The sequence below is a fragment of the Cavia porcellus genome, unplaced genomic scaffold (assembly GCF_034190915.1).
Source record: "Cavia porcellus strain 051 isolate PalLab524CR breed Dunkin Hartley unplaced genomic scaffold, mCavPor4.1 scaffold_6, whole genome shotgun sequence".
Lineage (NCBI taxonomy): Eukaryota > Metazoa > Chordata > Mammalia > Rodentia > Caviidae > Cavia > Cavia porcellus.
In genome coordinates, this window is record NW_026947489.1 from 67109687 (window position 1) to 67129067 (window position 19381).

The 19381-nt window shown below is 40.5% G+C and overlaps 2 protein-coding genes and 1 pseudogene across 2 annotated transcripts; 2 read left to right on the top strand and 1 right to left on the bottom strand.

The window, feature by feature from the left end:
* Nucleotides 1-225: 225 nt before the first annotated feature.
* LOC100735368 (C-C motif chemokine 4) lies at nt 226-2188 on the bottom strand. The gene is made up of 3 exons (XM_003469468.4): nt 1820-2188; nt 1186-1300; nt 226-611 (listed from the first exon to the last, which is right to left on the bottom strand). The coding sequence occupies exons 1-3, from the start codon at nt 1893-1895 to the stop codon at nt 518-520; spliced, it is 285 nt and encodes a 94-aa protein (XP_003469516.1). The 5' UTR covers nt 1896-2188; the 3' UTR covers nt 226-517.
* Nucleotides 2189-2435: 247 nt separating this feature from the next.
* LOC111756768 (nucleophosmin-like) lies at nt 2436-11141 on the top strand (annotated as a pseudogene).
* Nucleotides 11142-12976: 1835 nt separating this feature from the next.
* Nucleotides 12977-14601, top strand: LOC100734903 (C-C motif chemokine 3-like). Its single transcript, XM_003469590.4, has 3 exons — nt 12977-13201; nt 13841-13955; nt 14147-14601. The coding sequence occupies exons 1-3, from the start codon at nt 13126-13128 to the stop codon at nt 14235-14237; spliced, it is 282 nt and encodes a 93-aa protein (XP_003469638.1). The 5' UTR covers nt 12977-13125; the 3' UTR covers nt 14238-14601.
* Nucleotides 14602-19381: the final 4780 nt, after the last annotated feature.

The window sequence follows — 19381 nt, forward strand, 5'->3', positions numbered from 1 at the left end:
TCTCAGCAAGTCCCATCACCTCTCTGCCTTTATTTCTTTATCAAGAGCATCAGCATTTACTTCACAAGGGCATTAAAATTCGTGTTGAAAGTGTTATATGAGATCATGTATTAAGAGCACCAGTTAACTACTCCTTCTTACTGCTTTTGGAAACTGTAATTTTTCCATACTAAGAGAATCGGCCGCTTTCTTTCCACCCAAATCAAATTAAAATCACACAGAATGTTTACATTTCAAAAAAGTTTTATTATGAAAATGTGTGGGATTAATTGCAGCATCCATGTATCCACAATAGTAGAGAAACAGCTATGATAGACCGTCCCCATGGGAGACATGTGTCCTTTGGTCAAACATAAATAATACAAATAATACTGACTCCAATAACAAAGCTCCAATAACAAAGCACATACTAAAGATTAAATTAGGAGAAAAGGCAGGAACTACTGAGAGGCGTTGTGGAGAATAAGGTGCATCTCACTGAGAAGCGTCAGGACTCAGGTGACCTTCCTTGAAGACATCATTCCTCGTTCAGCTCTAGGTATTCCACATACTCTTGAACCCAGGAATCACTGGGGTTGGCACAGACTTGCTTGCCCCTTTTGGTTTGGAATCTGTAGAGCAAGAAATAGATTAGACTCTCATGGAACTTTTGAAATCATCTGCTACTCTTCCTTACCAATCTTAGCCATCTGCTTTTCTTTGACCATAGATCATGTTTGACAGCTCTAGTGAATGGGACCCTTCCTGGGTAGCACTGAAACCAGGCTCCCTCAACTTCCACCTCTGGATTTAGCTATGGCCCCAGAGTTTTCCCAGATTAGGAACCAATGAGTCTTGTAATCCATAGGAATTTATTTCCCCATTCCCTACCACTGCTAACTGATTATAAGTTTTCTAGCACAGCTTGAAAGATCTGCCCATATTTCACACAATCTTTTTTACTTTTCCTGATTTCCTGTCCTCTAGCTAGCATCCTCTCCAAGAACCCTCTTCTTCTCTTTTGCCACCAATTCAGCCTCTTTCAGGACTCAAAACAGTGACCTCATAATCTGTACCCTTACTGCCCTTGGCATTTACAGTCCTGAGAACCACTTGTCCTTTTCTTGATCACCTTCTACCCCAGCTGGCCTCTTTTAGCTCTTGCCTTCACCTTTCCTACCAGAGCATCCCGGGGTTGATACTCACACCACAGCTGGCTGGGAGCAGAGGCTGCTGGTTTCATAGTAATCAGTCACAAAGTTTCGAGGAAGCTTCCGCTGGGTGTAAGTGAAGCAGCAGGCTGTGGGAGGGTCTGAGCCAACTGGAAGGAAAAGTCAGGGTGAGATCAAAACTCTGCATGGGAGCTATTCATACTGGCTTCTAGGTGTGGATCTTCATTGAACCTCTCTGGGACACTAATATGGTTCCTTGTAACCCAAGCCCACCTATCTAAGTAGAGTATCCTCAGAGAAGATAAGAAATAGTGCTACAATACTAGAACTGGATTGAGTCTCAGAACATATCATTGTCTTCATGTTATAGATAGGAAACTAGGTACAGAGAGAGGCAAGCTTGAACCAGTAATCAGAGATAGATTCAATTCAATAGTTTGACTTCTAACCCATCCTTTCCCCCTATTGGCTGGTCATCCCAAGCAAGTGAAAGTTTGAATATTATTGAATGTGTGCTAGACTCTGCCTTTAACAGAACACTACTTGGAAATCTTCCAGGCTCCCATTTGGTTTCTTCCTGGATCCTGCTGTTGGACTAACTCCTCAAGAGAGAAGTGGACTCTGCCTATCTCTTAACTATAGAAATGACAGGGCAAGGTTGGACTTACTTGGTGCAGAAAGCACTGGAGAGCAGAAGGCAGCCCCAATCACAAGGAGAGAGAGGACAGTCACGTAGAATTTCATGGTCCAGGTAGAGCCAAGAATGCAGAGTTCAGAAGCTTAGTGGAGCTGAGACTGCAGAGCTCAGAAGCTTCAGAGCCCTTGTCTGCTGCTGATTTGAGTTTGGAATCCCTTTTTATAGAGACTCTGAAGCCTAGGACTGAGGTTAGAGCACAGAAAAATGAGGGGGAATTTCCATGGTAGCAATGATATCATGGTACTAATAAGGAAAGTTCAGCTAGCTGAAAGCAAAATGTTCCTTAGAGTTTCTCTTCCTCAGAACGATGTCATCATGGAAGAAAAAGAAGAGAGCCTCCGTGGAGAAGTGGGCTGTGCCTTAGAGGGAAGTGGTATACCAATGACAGAGACTGGGGTGACAACTGCTAATCTGAGAGGAAATGTGAGATGCTCTCCCCTGCTAGACAGGGCTAGTGGAAGAGAACCAAAATGCTCTGGGTGGTTAGCACTGTCAGAACCTGGAGGCTTCATGTCAGTCTTTGCAGGTTATCTGTAGCCTCCAGAACAACAATAAAGGGTGACCACAGAGAGGAACCATTGACCACTATGGGTCCTTCCGAACACAAAGACCCATCTAATCGGACTTCATTCAGGAAAGAGGTTGGGTTAGCTTCTCCTAGAGCAGAGTGGGAATGGAAAATAAAGATTTCAGAGTATTTTCTTGAGCTGATAAGGAAATAAGAAGAAAAAAATCAGCAAGAACCAAGTGAGGAAAACTCGAAACAGAAAATGTTTTTCTATATACAAATAAGATTGACTACCTAGAGATGAATGTAGCTATGGTATGGACAGAATATGGGTGTTTCCCAACCACTCCGTAGGGAATGCATCATGCCCCTGTCAATCCCTGGCTGGTTTCACAGCTGCTGGTGGTTTATGTAGGAAGTATATTTTACCGAGGCCAGGGCCATAGTTGTATATGAAATAGGGAAAATGAGGGAAATTCAGATGATTGGACCAAAATTTTCCCCACCTTTACTTCAACTATTCTAATCCTTCTGCTCACCCTAATCCCCATATTTGAACCTACTCTGCTCTGAGATAGACAATAGAAGAGTGAAAAGAGAGATTCAGTCCTCCTGGATGCTTTCAAGCTGTGAAATTGGAGGGATCAGTGAAGCATCATAGGGCACTTCATGGACAGTTGATAAAGTACAAGGTCATCCTACCTCACCACACACACACACACACACACACACACACACACACACACACACGCACACACACTGTACTGCGTCTTTCCTCTGTTCTTTCTGCCTTCACCCTTTTATCTATACAGGATTTGCTTCAATTCAGATCTTCCCCAAGATCCTTATGTTTAGCTTTAAAGTTCTATCACCCCTGGTAGTACATATGCTGGTCTGTTATGCCAGTTTCATCTGCATGCCTCAAGGCCACGGCTTTAAGCAGAGGAGGGTGTGTCTTATGTCCCCAGGTTCACACGGACTTTGTTACCCATGGCATTTCAACTCAGTCCAACTTTCTAGTCCTCTGTTGTTTGTCAAGGCAGATACAGCTGAATGAAGCCTTCCCTCTAAGGAGACCTTAGTCTAGTGATGTGTTGAGAGCAACAGAAATAACTGCCTTATGAAGTAGAATAAGCCAGTGGTAGAAACAAAGTATTGGGGAATGAAGCATGCTAGTGATAGAAACAAAGCGTTAGGGAATCTGAGGATGAAGCAAGTTATCCCTCAGCTGCAAATTGGTAGCTCTGAGTTAATTCTAAGTCCACTGCATGCTAAGGAGACTCCATTTCAATGAGCCACAAGTGCAGATTTCCAGTCTCCTGAGTAATGGTGAAGACATCTGCCTAGGATATCAGGAGAATGACAGACCTGAATGGTTAATTCATTTGTAAAGTGAGAGTTTCAATCTGAAGAAAGGCTCTCCAGAGAAGAGTGAAGAAGAATTCTAAAAGATCAGAACTAAATTGTCTCAGGTTTGCCTTCATGATCTACATAGGGGAAATCAAAGCATGGACAGGCATAAGGACTTGCTTAAACAAGTAATTAGATGCAGAGTCAATCAAAGATCTGATTTCCTTTTCATTTAATTTTTTTTGGTGATAGTGAGAATAAATCTTGGGTCTTCACTCTGGGTTATCACTGGCCCTTCCAATTTTTTATTTTATTGTATTTTAAGATGGGTCTCATTAAGTCACTAAATTTCTCAGACTGGACTTCAACTTGTGATCTTCCAGCTTCAGTCTTTCAGAGTTCTGGGGTTAGATGTGTGGACGATCACACCAGGCTTAGTTATTAATTTTTATGCAAACAAGAACTTAAATATTATTGACTGTCTACTCGACACATAAGGTATCTCTGATGGTAATGTTCTCTCAGAAGAGATCACAGAACTGTTGAGGAAATGGAGGCATCAATATATACAATGTCCTGGCCTCTTTTAGAGCAGTGTTGAGCTTTGGGAATGTTGAGGAGACCACTGGGTGTCAGAGCCAAGCACATCAGCCCAAGGAGCTGGGTTGTCTTGACCCAGAGAATCATGTGCAGGAGAATGTTGAGACTAGAAAGCCAAAGTGAGCTGGACATACAGTTGTTACATCAAGAGCAGAAGCCAAGAAGAGGCTTTCTAGTATGGTGTCTAAGTTACTTTGGAAAAATGGGAGCAGAAAGAGGCATTATGGGAGCCACTATTGTTTTCCTATTATCTTGGTTTGAAGTCCTGTATTGCTTTCATTGTTTTGTTTGATTGGTTTTATTCTACTCTGTTTTGTTTGATGTTATTATGCCTGATGGTATGGGCAGTTATTTTGAAGATAACAAGAGGCATTATGGTAGCCATTATTGATTTCCTTTTATCTTGTTTTGAAGTCATGTACCACATTCATTGTTTTGCTTTGATTGACTCTATTCTGCTTTATTTCATTTGGCTTTATTCTCTTAAAAATAAAAAAATAAAAATGGGAGCAGAAATTGAATTATGAATTGAAAAGATGAGCACGCAGTTATTCAGAGTGGATGGAGATCATAGTACCATGAGCCAGCTGAAGATCATCAGGGACTGCCCCACTGTGACCACCAACCCAGCCAGCTTCCTTCTCTTAAAGCCTTTGCTTTGACTATGAAGATGAAAAGCAGTGATTTTAGAAAATGCTAAATTTCTACAAAAAGCACAAGCCTCATTGATATTTGGTGGGTTCAAGAAAGTTTTCAGGATTCCTTATAAAACATCTTCCTGTGAATAGTGCTTTTATCTTGTTTCTATCCTCTTTTCACTCAGGTTATAGGCAGTGCTTAAGCAAGAGAAGAAAAATAATAGTGCAAAACTTTATTGAATAGCTACTATGTGACAGGCACTGTGTCAGATATTTGGGGGTTCATGCTTTTAGATACTCGTAGCGAAGAGTCAAAAAAGACTTCCAAAAGATGTGAGGCTTGAATGCTTTAAAAAGTATATTAGTTTGTTTCTCTTTGTAGAAGGTATACATAGCCAGCATCTATTAAGAATACCTAAGAAGTCATAAATAAATAATAAAATTAGTCTATCATTCTATATCTTCTTTTATATTTTACTCTTAGGATTTAATATTCTTTCTTGAATTAATATGTCATAGTTTGTTACTTAATATTGTCCCATGCTACTAAAAACTCAAACATTACTCAAAAATAGAATTAATTAATGAATGCATGGTATTTCTTTGCATGAATATATCAAATTTGTATTTAACCATTCTGCTATTTAGATCAATCCATTTAAACTACTCTAAACTTTTCCCTATTGTAAGTTGAACACTGATTTGAAAGATGATTGGCTAGGCAGAGAGTGTGGGGGTCAATTATTCAGGCAAAAACCCACAGTCTTACACATTTAAAAATTATAAATTACAGATATTGTGTTTTACCTCATGTTGGATGACTCAGACTATCATAATGTACTGTTTTCCAAAAAAAAATCTAGAAAAAAGGATTTTGAATATCTTCATCACAAAGAAATAGTAAATAAGGAGGTGAGTATATTTATTGTATCATAATTTGAACACTACACAGTGTATATATGTATCAGAACAGCACATGGTAGCTGGCTGTGGTGGGACACACCTACAATCCCAGGACTTGGGAATCTGAGGCAGGAAGATCACTGAGAATGCAATCCCAGCATAGGCTACCTAATGAGTTCAACAACACTCTGAACTACATACATAGTAAGACTATGAGAAGGAGAACAAAAAATATCACGTGGCAACCGTAAATTTGTAAAATTTTTATGTGTTGATTTAAAAATTTTAGCCAAAATTTTAAAAATTTAAATGATAGTGATATTAGTAACCAATGCTCAAGACTGCACTTATTATGAGCAAGTAATGTTTTAGGGCTTTCATAGGTCCTATTGTATTTAATTCTCATAGGGGCCCATTGAAGTAGGTATTGTCACTCCCTCATTTTATATATGAGGACACTCAAACACAGAGGGGTAAGAGACTCATAGAGGAACAAACCTCTCATATACAATAGCTTCAGAAATAAAACCAGCAAGTCTTGCTATAGAGGGTAAAGAAATTACAAAGGGAAATGTACTTTATTATAAACTTACTTAACAGCCAAAGTCTCGTTATTACAACACAAAATGTCTTTAGGTTTTGCATTTCCCATGATTTTGGAAGGCAGAATCCATGGACTTCTCTTTTTCTTAAAAAATGTGGGGAATTAAATAGTGGTTTTCATTATTTGTTTAAACTCTTAATCCCTGAAACTGCCACGGCACGTGTTCATGCCTAGCGTGTTTCAGTTGTGCCTTGTGGTTTGCAAACTGGGAAAATTTCTTTGCCAAGTTGATACCTCAGTGTAAAAACAGGAAAGAGATTTGTTCATTTATGGAACTGGAGTAAGTTCAGAAAAGCTGAGTCTTGGTTTTCAGGAAGTCTAAAGGAGGCAAGTTGTGAAGCCAAAGAAATTGGTGGGGGAGGGATGCTCAGGTCACAGCAAGGGTCACGTGATAGGGAAGCTTCTATTTCCTTCTGAAAACAATGCAGAAGATTTGAAGAACATCAACAGAGGGAGACAGGAACTGATTCATACTCTAGCAATATCATATCAGGTGCTGTGGAGCGGTAGACAAAAGCAAGGATAGAATTGGAAGAAAAACCAGTTCCTCAAACATCCTGACAGCAGTGAATGAGAAGTAGATGCTCACAATTTCCAATGTAGACTAGAGCAGATGATCGAATAGATATGGGAGGAAGGAGAAGGCAGAGAGAAATCCAAGGGGACTTCCAGGCTGCTAGCTTGGATGCCCAACAGAAAGGAATGCTTTTTATTGGGCAGAGAATACTGCAGGTGTCAGGTGGAGGAATTAGCTCATACAAAGACGTGTACTCTAATCTACTACACACATACAAAACAGTCAGAGAAAATGATAAAAATCTCAAGACCGAAAAATAAAGACAGGCCTCAGAATAAAGAACTGCATCCATGAGACCTCACCTCTCCAAAATGCTACATGGGACTCTAGGATGTTTCTGCCTGTGAAGTGTGGGGCCTTGCCTGCTACTGCCTGTGTGGGCCACTCCTGAGATAAGGAGGGTGAGGCTGGATCAAACAAGGATGTCATTATCAGTGAATCCACTTGAAAATGGGGCCACTGATGCTGATGTTGATATCTGCGGAAGTGGAGCCACAGGCCCAGAAACTGGAAAGAAACCAATCCAGCAGGACCTAGTCTAAGGCGGTGATGTTGGAGAAGATGAACTGCTAAGCTAGAATTCCCTGGACTCATGCTGGACTGAGGTAGAGCCTCCAGGACCCTGGAACTCACTGGAAATCAAGGACACAAATCAGGCCCTCCATTTGAAAGGATCCACTAAGCTGACTGGCAGTTACTTTCTGTCACCACCACCTATGCAATCTTGGTGTTTTTCCAAAAGTCAAGAATTTGTCACATGGCCTCTCTTATCCTTCCCTTTTTATTAGTATTTCAACTTCATGATGAGAGTTAAGGCATAACAAACTAGCTATTATAAGTCAAACGTGATTTATTCATTTGCCAGATATTGATTTAGCTTCATTATGAATAGGCAATGTAGTTATTACGGGATATATATTGACAGATGCTTAAAATATGAAACTGACCAATTCCACCTGTGTAACACTGGTTAAATTAAAAAGCAATCACCTGGGAACATAAATTTGCTATTTAGGAAATTTCCAACAGTCTTCTAACTCAATCGCCCTATGGATCCCATTACTTATATGATATATATATTAAGAGCATTCTATACATTCAAGTATGTTATTTTCTACCCAAATGAAAATACATGGCAAAAGTCTATTTCCTGGTTTGGGGATTAATGTGGAAAATTTTATGAATATATAAACACTAAGAATCATACATTCAATAAATCACTTTTATTAAAAAGAACAAGATCATTAGAAACAGAGACTTGGTTGGGAGATTCTTCATGTTATAATCATCGTGTGCCAGAATTTGATTAACTAAGATCAGTCAACAAGACATAGTCCATATTTGGGTTAAAGCCAACAAGGTGTCATCTGAGTTTTTGAAGAAAAGTTTTCATAGATGACTTATTTTACTCTGTGGTTATTATTGTAATCCTGGAAACAAATCATGTCCGTTATCAGAAGAGTGGATCATTCAGCAGTTTCCATTTCCTCTTTTCTTCTCCCCTAACTCATAGGAACTGAATCATGAGTTCCCTAAGAAATGAGGGAGGGAGGAGAGAGGAGCAAGGCAAGGAAGGGAAAAGGAAAAAAAGAGAATAGAAGAAAAAACTGAAACGGGGTTTTGCAAATGAGGAGAATAGTGTTGAAGTGAGGGGAAGAGAATGGGGAGAAAAAGAAGAATCAAGATATACCATATACAAGTACAAATTATCTTTGATGAATGTGATCATGTGTATCAAAAGAGTACAACAAAATGTTGTTTTTAAAGAAATGAATGAGAGAATGTACTTGGGGCCATCAGGGTATGGCTGGGGACAGAGAATGTGGGTTGAGGAGAATTCATCATCTGTAAAGCAGTTTCTAGTGAAAAGAAGTGATAGTGACTTCTTTTTGGGGGACTGGTAGACATACAGTGTAGGAGACACTATGAGCCACTCAAATTGTTATTGTTGCAACATTGGTTAAATCGAGACATTTCCATATAAAGATAGGGACAGAGCTGACTATGGTAATTCATTCTCTCTTCAATTGGCTCTTAAACATTGCAAATAAGGCCAGCCAAGGAACTAATATGTAATATCTAAAGCCATCAGACAGTCTCCTGTTTCCTTGCATAGTATTTTCTGTCAAAGATGAGCAAAGGGGGATGGCAGAGCCACTCAGCTCTGGGGAATGTCAGCTGGGTAGGAGCCTCAAAGTAAGAGACTATGACTCCTCAGAGCACAAAAGTTTACATATCAGAAACTGGAGCAGCAGTCGCCAAAAACAATTCAGTTGTTACCTTAATTGAATTATGCAGACTGGTCCTTCCGCATGTCATTCTCCCTGTGTTTTGCAAAGATGCTTTTTTCTTTACCTGGCTAACAAGCTCAAATTACTCACATAATTCTCACCATCCTCACTATCACTCATCCTCAAACCACCCCCTTCTTCACAAGATAGTAAATTCTGGGAGAGGCTTTGGATCAGGGCCTTTGTCCACACATCCTCATGGGGACTGGGCTTAGGACCACTCAGCTGTCCTTATTTTTGAATCTGTCTCAGTGTCTTTACTCTTGCTGTGGGTTGCATTGGAGGCGGTAGATTGGAATTAACTTGCAGAGATTACAATAACATCTCAATGAGACTATAAGTATAACTTTTTGGATTGTGAGGAAGACTGAAAAAGGGATTATAATATGTGGATTGCAATATCCAGTATTTGAGATTTTAATGATGCAGGAATATATTTGGATGCCACAGCCACAGTGAAACCTCCCATTGATTGCCCATGATTTTGCCTTTGCTTCACCTGCCTTATTTCCAGCATTAGCAATCACAGGGAGTGTGCAAACAGAGCCTGTGTGTTCTTAAAATTGTAACTCTATAGACATTTAGGAAAGACAGAATTCCTAACGTGTGATCTTTTTTTGTTATGTCTAATGTCCTCCACTGTTCCCTGGTATCTGACACGTCCACTCTAACTCCCTTGGGGAGAATTCTAGTCCTTCCTGGTTTGCTCCAGTTTAATTCCATCAGCCATATTCCCCAAACACTCCTGCAGCTCCACCAAACAATTTCTCTTTCCTTCCGAGTCCACAATGTCACTCTTGTAACTTTGCATCGGCCTCCCACCCCACCCAAATGTGTTCCATAGGATTTAACCAAAGTTCCATCCCTTTAATGAAGTCTTTCCCCATGTTCCCACAGAAATCCCTTTCCTCTCCTCATACTGAGTCTTCTTAGCTTTTGCTTCATCTTCTTTTAGGAGTTTTAGCATTTTCTGTTAAGTGCTGCGATTCACATATTTTACTAGTCCCTACTAAATTGGGGTGTCTGGGGATAAAGGCCACTACAAAGAACTCAGAGCACTATCCATTCTTTTTTTTTGTACTAGGAATCAAACTCAGGACATTTTGCTTACCCGGTGGGTGCTGTGCTGCTGATCTGTAGTCCCACCCACTACTCATTTATCTTTGTCTGTCTCCTCTGTCAGCTGTGCACCAACACCCCATTAAAAATTTGATAGACATGGACATGAGCCCCTGAGGCCCCAAAGCTATCTTTTTCTTGTGAATTAAAGGCTGACCAATGTTACTTAAGATGAATAATGATAATAAGCACCAGTTCTCATTCAGAATGGTCAGCTTAGAGGCTGATGCAAAGGATGAACTGAACATTGTTAAGATAGAGGCAATGAATTACAAAGTGGTCTGGTTAGCGTAACACCACTAATTTTGAAGATGTCTGTACAGCCAGTGGTTTGCCTTGGGGGCTTTGCAGTTATACTACCTGTAGTTTTAAGTTTGAAGTGAATGAATGAACATATTCACGAACAGCACTTAGCAGCTGTAGAAGAAGATGCAGAGTTAAAAAAGGAAGAGGAAGAGGATGTAACACTCTTAAGTATATCTGGAAACCCATCTCTCCCAAGATGTGGTAGCAAGTTTCCACAGAAAAAACTAAAACCAGGAAAGAAGGCAATGATGATGATGATGATGAAGAAGATGGTGATTGCGATGATTTTGATGATGAAGTAACTAAAAAAACTTCAGTGAAGAAAATATGAAATACTACAGTTAAAAGTGTGCATAAATCAAACCACAATGGAAAAAACTCAATACCATCAACATAAAGATCAAAGCTTTAACCAAAAAGATCTAACTCTATAAGAAGATACTAAAGCAAAATTGTAAGCAGTCAGAAAAAAAGGTCGTTCTCTTCTCAAAGTAGAAGCCAGTCAAGTTCACCAATTATGTGAAAAATTGTTTTTGATTGACAAGGAAGCTATTCAAGATCTTTTTCAGTGAAGGAAATCTTTTTAAGAAAATAGTTTATGCAGTTTGTTAACATTTTTGGTCTTATTTCATTTCTGTAACAATTGATATCTGGCTTTCCTTTGTACAAAGCAAAGTGAGAAATTTCCTTACCATGTGTGATCCATGTCCAAGGTCCATTGCCAGGAATGTGTTGTCCAGAATGTCTGTCTAGTTTTTAAAGATGGAACTCTACCATTTTCTGGATTTTAATCAGGTAGTAGGGAATGTTATGATAGGGCGCAGTCATGGTGGTCAGGCAGGAAAATGGTGGGGAAACAAAAATATACATGCAAAATAAATTCAGTATTTTAAAAAAGTTTTTAAAAATAATGGAACCAATTTCTCAATATAAAATATGATATAGGTTTATTAATTATGAAATAGTAATATAAAGGATGGAAAAGAAAAAACCAGTTTAGCTGATAGTGTAGACTTTTATATCACTGAAATTATGCATTGAAAAGAATTATAAAAACTGCTTTGAGTTTAGCAGTGCTTAAGTAGATATTATATAGCATTCTTAAAATTATTCAGATACATGAGAAATTAAGACTTCATTCTAGCAAAGGTCATTGGACAGAAATTTTAGTATACTTATCAAACATTTCTCTCAAATTAAACAATTGACAAGTCATTTTAACCAGTGATGCTTACAAATATTTTAAAACACAATTTGTGACTGATAAGGAAGGTAATACAGCCTCACTAAATAAAATCAGAAAATTCTTTTAAAAAAAAGGAAAAAGAAAAGTAATCATTGATAAAACTACCACACAAATACAAGCATTGTTAATTTTTAGGGCATTTATTTTTAATGCTTTTGAGTTTTCCCATAGCTCCAATTGTTGAAGTATATATACATTTCCAGAAATTTGTGTAATTTTTTTGTCTTGCTTTTTCAAGAGCATATTTATGTCACTTCATTCAATTTAAGGGCCTAATTATACATATGCCATAATTCACTTTATCATGTCCTTCGTAAAAATGAATGAAGTTTCCTTATTTCAGAATTGTGATACTGGTTCATCTTTATGTTTGAAGATGCCTCCCTATCTGAGTTGTTTCCATAGTACAGTTTCCTAGAAAGGCTATTTCTAGATTAATGGGTACAAATATTTTTAATTCTTGACGTGTTAACACCCACACCTAAAGTATCTTTATGATCCACAACTAGTGTTTAACCCAGTGCCCTGGTCACCCCATGACTGTTTGATGAGTGGACGCAGGAGTGAAATGTGACCTCATACTTCCTATTCCTCTATCTGGGGATTCCTTAGTTCAGTTCGTTAGACAGGCTGGGGTGGGGAAGCTGTGCCACTGACCACAAGTACACCATCCATGTGGTTAGGGAGTCCTTGAAAAGCAGTTTCAGTTCTGTGGGAAGAAATGGAACCAGACAAGTCATTTATAGATCAGTTCTTATGAGAAGAGACCAGCTAAGAATAGCCCTGAGCCACCACTCCCCTCTCCTCCTGCTCATAAGGGAGACAACTGTCCTCCAAAAAGTCAGAGCAGGTTATGAGTTGAGAACTGAGACCCATATCTCAGAGATGCTATTCTTGGATATCCTGCACCCCTTTGGTCACCAAAGACTGAGTTGTGCAATTCTCAGATGACAGAATTACCATGCTTCAGATTTTCCCTTGTCACCCCCAGATTGCACTTCCCTTTTGGCCTGGGATGTCTATAAAAAGAAGAGAAGATGGCTTGAGATGCCAGAAGCACAGGAGCAGCAGCACTATCCAGGCCTCTCTCGTTCTGCTGACACTCGAGCCTGTGCTCCACTGACTGCTCAGCACCATGAAGGTCTCCGTGGCTGTCCTCGCTGCCGTCCTCTGCACCATGACTCTCTGCCACCAGGTCTTCTCTGCACCAAGTGAGTTTGTGCTTTTTTTCCAGGTATCCCCACTCCCTGGCATGAGGAGACTATGTTGATCTTTTCTTGTGACCTCAAAGTCTCCAAGGGAAAAAGAATTTCATGAAGGACTAGAACACATCTTGATCTGTCTCTCCAATATTTACAGGGGGTCTTTGCTCTTCTGAGAGTCAGGGTTGGGGGTCTGCTGGGCCGTTATAGGACTTTATATAGATAGAAAAATGGGTTCCTAAACAAGAGACAAAATCAAAGACTTGTTACTTCCTAGTGGTGTCACCACTCACTAGCTGGAATTCTGTGCCTTGGTTATCTCAAGAAAGCTGGCCCTGACTTTTTTTTTACTGGGGCATGACTTCTTGAATGATATAAAATTCCCTGAAGAGAGATAGGCAAGAGAATAAACTGCTGAATCACACAAGGAAAGACAGAGTCCACAGTGAACTTAGAGAGAAAGCAGAGGCAGAAATGTAGATGGAGATAGATATTTCTAGGCAAAAATGCCCAAATGCCTACCAGCGACCCGGTACTCCAGCCTCGGCTTGCAACAAACCAATCATCCTCATCCTGTGAAGGAGCAGCTTTTGGCTGGCTCTCCCTTCTAAAAGATGACTTAGTTTACTCTGTTCCCTCCTCTTACAGTAGGTGCTGACACGCCGACAGCCTGCTGCTTCACCTATGCCTCCAAGAAGATTCCACGTGCATACGTAGCTGACTATTATGAGACCAGCAGCCAGTGCTCTCAGCCAGGTGTCATGTAAGTGCCAGCCCTCCTGCCCACTCCTTGGGACAGTCCTCTAGGGCCTGGAGTCACTGAGAGTAGCTGTCTAGACTAGCAGACAGAGCATCCCTAGCTATTACAGACATGAGCTGGGATGGCAGGGTCCCCATGGTGTCAGGAGGCCCCTGTGGGAGTCTTCAGTGGTTGATCCTTTTCCCTCTCCACAGCTTCATAACCAAGAGAGGCCGGGAGGTCTGTGCTGATCCCAATGAGACCTGGGTCCAAGATTACATCAATGATCTGGAACTGAATGCTTGAGTGGCCTGGAAGTAGTCAAGAATCCACTGACCTCTGTGAGGGAGCAAGAACCAAAGCCTTGGAAACAATCCTGTAACCTCCACAGCTACCTCTTCTGTGGGAACTGTTAAATCTTAATTTATTTATGCTATTTAATTGTTAAATTTAATATTTATTTATATACTGAGTTCATATGAAAGATCTCAGGATCATCTCCTTCCCCTTTTCTTACCCTGAATTTGGTGACAGTTGAGTGGCTGTCATCAGCTATCTCTAGGCAGACATGATACCAAAGGAACCAAACTGACAAATATGTAGTAGACCCTTTTAGTCTGTGCTGTGTTCAGCCTGATGAAATAATAAAGATGCTTTTTAAAAAGTTAAATTGGCATTCAGTCTGTTTTGTTTTCTAGTCAATCAGAGACACTGGTAAAGAAGTGTAATACACGGTGAAAAGGATGGTGGTGTTGGTGGTGGTGGGGAGATGTGAAATGCAGGGATTCGGGGGGAGAAAAGAAGAGTTACTCCACTTTTATACTGGAGACACACACAGTTCCAGACCACTGAAACTTACGAGCATTTATATGTCAACTCAATATATCTGGCCTAGGAAAACTCACCATTTGAATGGCTACCACTTAAGCAGAATATTCTTTAGTGTGTATTTGTAAGTCAAGCTTTCTTAATAACAATTGCTAACATTTTTGAGGCTTATTCGAGGCTGAGAGCTTTTCATGCTTTGTCTCATAATCCAGAAGCCCACAGTTAAGTGAGAAGTTTAATGGTCCCCAACATTCCCTAAATACAGAATATTGTAGGGAAAAAAACAAACAAGAACAAAAAATAATATAGTAAATAAAATGGAGACCACCTTTGGGACAAAGAGAAGAAAACTACATTGTGAACAGCTCCCCAGGAATTTCAGAACTGGGACCCAATTGAGATCAGCTTCACAGGAGTCCCCAGCTCTCCTCCCTGGGAAAGTGTCCTCCATGGAGACATCTGAGATGACACGGGGAGGAGATGTTTTGGGGTCAAGGAGGAGCTGCCCACTTCCTGTCCTTTGGACTAGGAGTTGGGGTTTTCTTTAGGTGTTGAGCAATTCACAGTCGTTTGGGGCCAGTCCTGTCGTTTCTTTGACAATGTTACTCCCTTCTAAGGATATTAGACTTCTAATCTATTTATTTCCGGTCATTCCATGGACCAGAGAGCCAATAGCAGAGAGGTTGTCCAGCCGTACACCATATTTCGTATTTTACCTAGGGTTGGCCATGTGCACAGGCCTCCTGCTAGGACGCTGTGGAGTTGCAGGATCACATGTGGAGGTGACAAACCTCTACCCTAAGCCCAAAGCCACATCCTCCTTGCACTTTTGTAAATAGCTGATTGTCAGCCAGGTTTCTGGTGATACAGGTCCCTAATCTGTACTTGTGAGGCTGAAACAGGAAGATTGCAAATTCAAGTCCAGTTTGGGCAATTTAGCAAGACCCTGTCTCGAGTTTTTAAAAGGTTGGGTATGTATGTCAGTGGTAGAGTGCTTGCCTAGCCTGGGTGAGGCCCTGGATTCAGTCTTTAAGAGGGAGGCACTGTCTACTTTAAAGAAGATAATTATTTCATAGGAAAGGGTGAGAAAGGAGAGTCAGGGCTATAGTCTCTCACTTCCCTGTCTCTACTCAGAGCAAATTTACCTTAGAATAGAAATGTCTGCAGTTACATTGCTGCATGAGTCCAGGTTACCAGGTTCTCAGTCAACAGCTTAGAAAGGATCTTCTTACCAAAGCTGAATTGTTTTTCCTTTACAGATTTCAGGTGAGCCCATTTCAAGGTAACCTAAACCCTGGATGCAGGAGGTAGCTGTCAAATTTCAATACTCAGAATCAAATTCCTTAATGCAGTCTTAGTATTTGGCACAGGAAATGAGCACGAAAACACAACAGACCACAGTCCAACCAGTACTGCAATACTCATGTTTTTCAAAGGAAAAACATGCCCAGAGAGCAGTGTGAGCAGCACCTACAAACATGCTAAAAATGCAAGTCCTAAGACCTTCTCCCAATCTGTGGGAGGTGAGGAATTACACTGTTGTGCTTACCAAGCCTCCAGGTAATTCTGATGCACACCAAACTTTAGTGAACCCCTGAATGTGCACATAAGTTCCTAATGATGCACACCAACCTTCAGAAACCATTCCTATTTAATGAGCTTGAATGTGTGCATAAGTTCCCGTGAACAACCCAACTTTCCAAGTTTCTCTTTGCTCCTGCCTGCCCTATCACTTATAGACTAACTGGGCCCAAATGTCAGCTAGCCAAAGCGCACAAAACTCTCCCTCCTTGAGTGCTTCCTAGTTCCAAGTTAAGGGAAAAGTCTTACCTGCAAGAGAGTTTGCCAGAAACACTGAATACTGACCACAACAAATATCAGGCACAAGTCACTTTAATCAATATATAAATTGATCATTTATGACTTTAGATCCACTGGACTGCAACTCTTTTGATCTATGTGAAGAAGATGAGATGTACCTAGCCCACATTCCAAAGGAAGCTATTTTTGGAAATAGCAACTGAAGTGCTTGCCTGTTTGGGACCTACATACCTTCCTTTGAAAAGTTATAAAAGACCTTACCTTAGGGTGAGCAGAATGATGGTTATTGCAGGCAATAGCCTACCATCTTCCTATTAAAGGTTTCCCTTCTCCATCACTCTGTCTCTCAGTTCATTGACTCCAATGGGTAGCAAGTGATGCAAGCTTTGCTCGGTTACACTTTTTCATTTGCTCGGTTCTACTTTTCCATTTGAGCACATTCCATAATTTAGCTTGGACCTGGGGCTTTTTAACAGAGCCTGTGTGTTTGTGCAGATATCTCTGTAAGGACCCAAGTCTCTGCATTTTTCAGGATGTCAGCCGTTTCACGGAGGAAAACAAGCAAACATAACTCAAGGCTTTGCTTGGGTTGAAGCCTGAATAAATGAACCTTGTGGCCTCAAGTCTGTAGGGTACAAAGGTGACTCTTGCCCCAGGCAACCTTTTTGCAGAAAAGTCTGTGTTCCTGTTGAAAAAAATTAGGTTTTTCAGATTTGGCTGACTTAGGAATTCAATTCCTAACGAAATGCTGTGGTTATGAAGTTAAGTTTCACCAATTTGTTTAAGTTAATCAAGGCACATAGTTCTGTCTGTGGATTGGTTACCTTTCACATAAAATCTGCAAACTGTAAGGAAGGGTGGCTTCCAAAACACAATAGATATGTTTCTGATATCAGAAGGATATACAACAGAATCAGTTCAGGAAAAATATATTTTCACTATAGTATATTTGTCTTTTTTTATTGTTTTCATATGAGAGTAACTAACATTTTGTGTGATAAACTCTCGCTCTCTGTGTCTCTCTCTCTGTCTCTCTCTCTCTTCATTAATATGGCTAGTTTTCCAATCTCCTGAGCTACTTTTTAAAAAATACTGGCTTGTGTATTTTCCATTGTCCTATAATTGACTATCATCCAATTCTGAGGCTAAAAAGGCAAAAAGCTTTTTATGATGTCAAATTAAACCCCAGAAAATGAGGCTACATACCCAGCCACTCAGAACATATGAGGAACATCTGTAGAACAAACACTACCATCTCTTTCTAAGCTGAAGACAGGATGGCGTGGGGGAGGAGAGGTGGAAATAACTCTTAGAATAGTGAGTCATGAGTGGAAGCTGCCTGTCACATAGCCATCAACAGGAGATACCGTTTTCTTTGCCTTTTTCACATTGTGGATGATGTAAATTACACATAATTTTAAGCTGTTATAAACATGACAGAGACTAGCTGCTTATCTATGATTTATTGATTTGGTACTGGTCATGAAACTCCAGGTGCTCTAGCCTTGAGCTACATCCCAAGCCCTTTTTCTTCTTAAACAGTCTTGTTAAGTGGCCCAGGCTGATCTCAAACTTGCAATTTCCTTTCTCCTGTCCTAGTACCTGGGACTCTAGATATGCTTTGATCAGTATTTTGATTTCCTTAAGTAAAAAATAGATTCTTAAACACTGAATTTCTTAGATTAAGTTTTTGTATGTTTATTGCCATCAGTACTAGACACATACTTCTGTCCTGTGATTAGTGTGCTTTGGGCAGCCCTTGATAAATCTCTCTTGAAAGAGCAGATGTCTGAAAGGCTGGCAATCCTCTGGCCCAGGCTTTGCGAGCACAGTTCTGGTCCCCTGGCTACGCAAGCATTGGAACTGCATTGATCAGGACTTGTGGTACGGTGGCATCGTCACATCTGTGCACTTAGAACAGCTGTGGAATAATATAGAAGTTTCTGTTCTGACAGAGGAAACTATGACTACACAGCTGTTGTGCCAGTTAAGTGTCGTCCTGGGATGACATTAGTATTTCACCTCCTCGAACTGTGGAAACCACTTCCCCATAAACAGCCCCAGGTCAAGTGGGTGAGCACTTGAACTATTCTGCAAATACCTTCAGCACTGTGGTTACACAAGACCCCACCTTGCGTGTGTAAGTCATCAAGACGCACTGCTTAAAAACTTCTTCTGCCATCACCCCAGTTTCCAGCTCCCTTAGTGGAGGAGCTAGCTGTTAAGAAAAGGGAATAGGACTTAGACTCCCCAAAAAAGGCTGGTAGCAGTCAGTTCCCAGGGCCTGATCAGTCTGCCCATACTCTTGGGCCCTTGCTGTCCTCCTCACTGACCACGCCTGGCATTCTCGAGCCTCCTGTCAAAAGTCTGTCTTTTTCTGTTTCCTCGTCTCTGGCTGGGATCAGAGCATTTCACCAAAGTCCTATGGACCAAGCTACTCAAGTAATAAGGAAATTCCCAAAGGGCTTTCACAAAGCCCTGGCTCTCCAAGATGGTTTTTCTTTCCAAAAGAATTTTAGCTTTCTATTCTATATACCTTGAAGGGGAATTAAAGTGGGAAAACTAAATGTTTTCAACAAGAGGAAAAACTGCTCTGTGATTGCTTCCCAGTGGTCAGCTGAGTAAGAAACTCATCTAATTTCTCCTCATAGATGACTTAAAAGTTGTCTCTTGATGAAACAATCTTTTTCCAGTAGAGCTAGTGTAAGAAGCAGGTTGTTTCTTGGCCTATACCTTTTGCACAAGAGAGAGAGAGAGAGAGAGAGAGAGAGAGAGAGAGAGAGAGAGAGAGAGAGAACAGA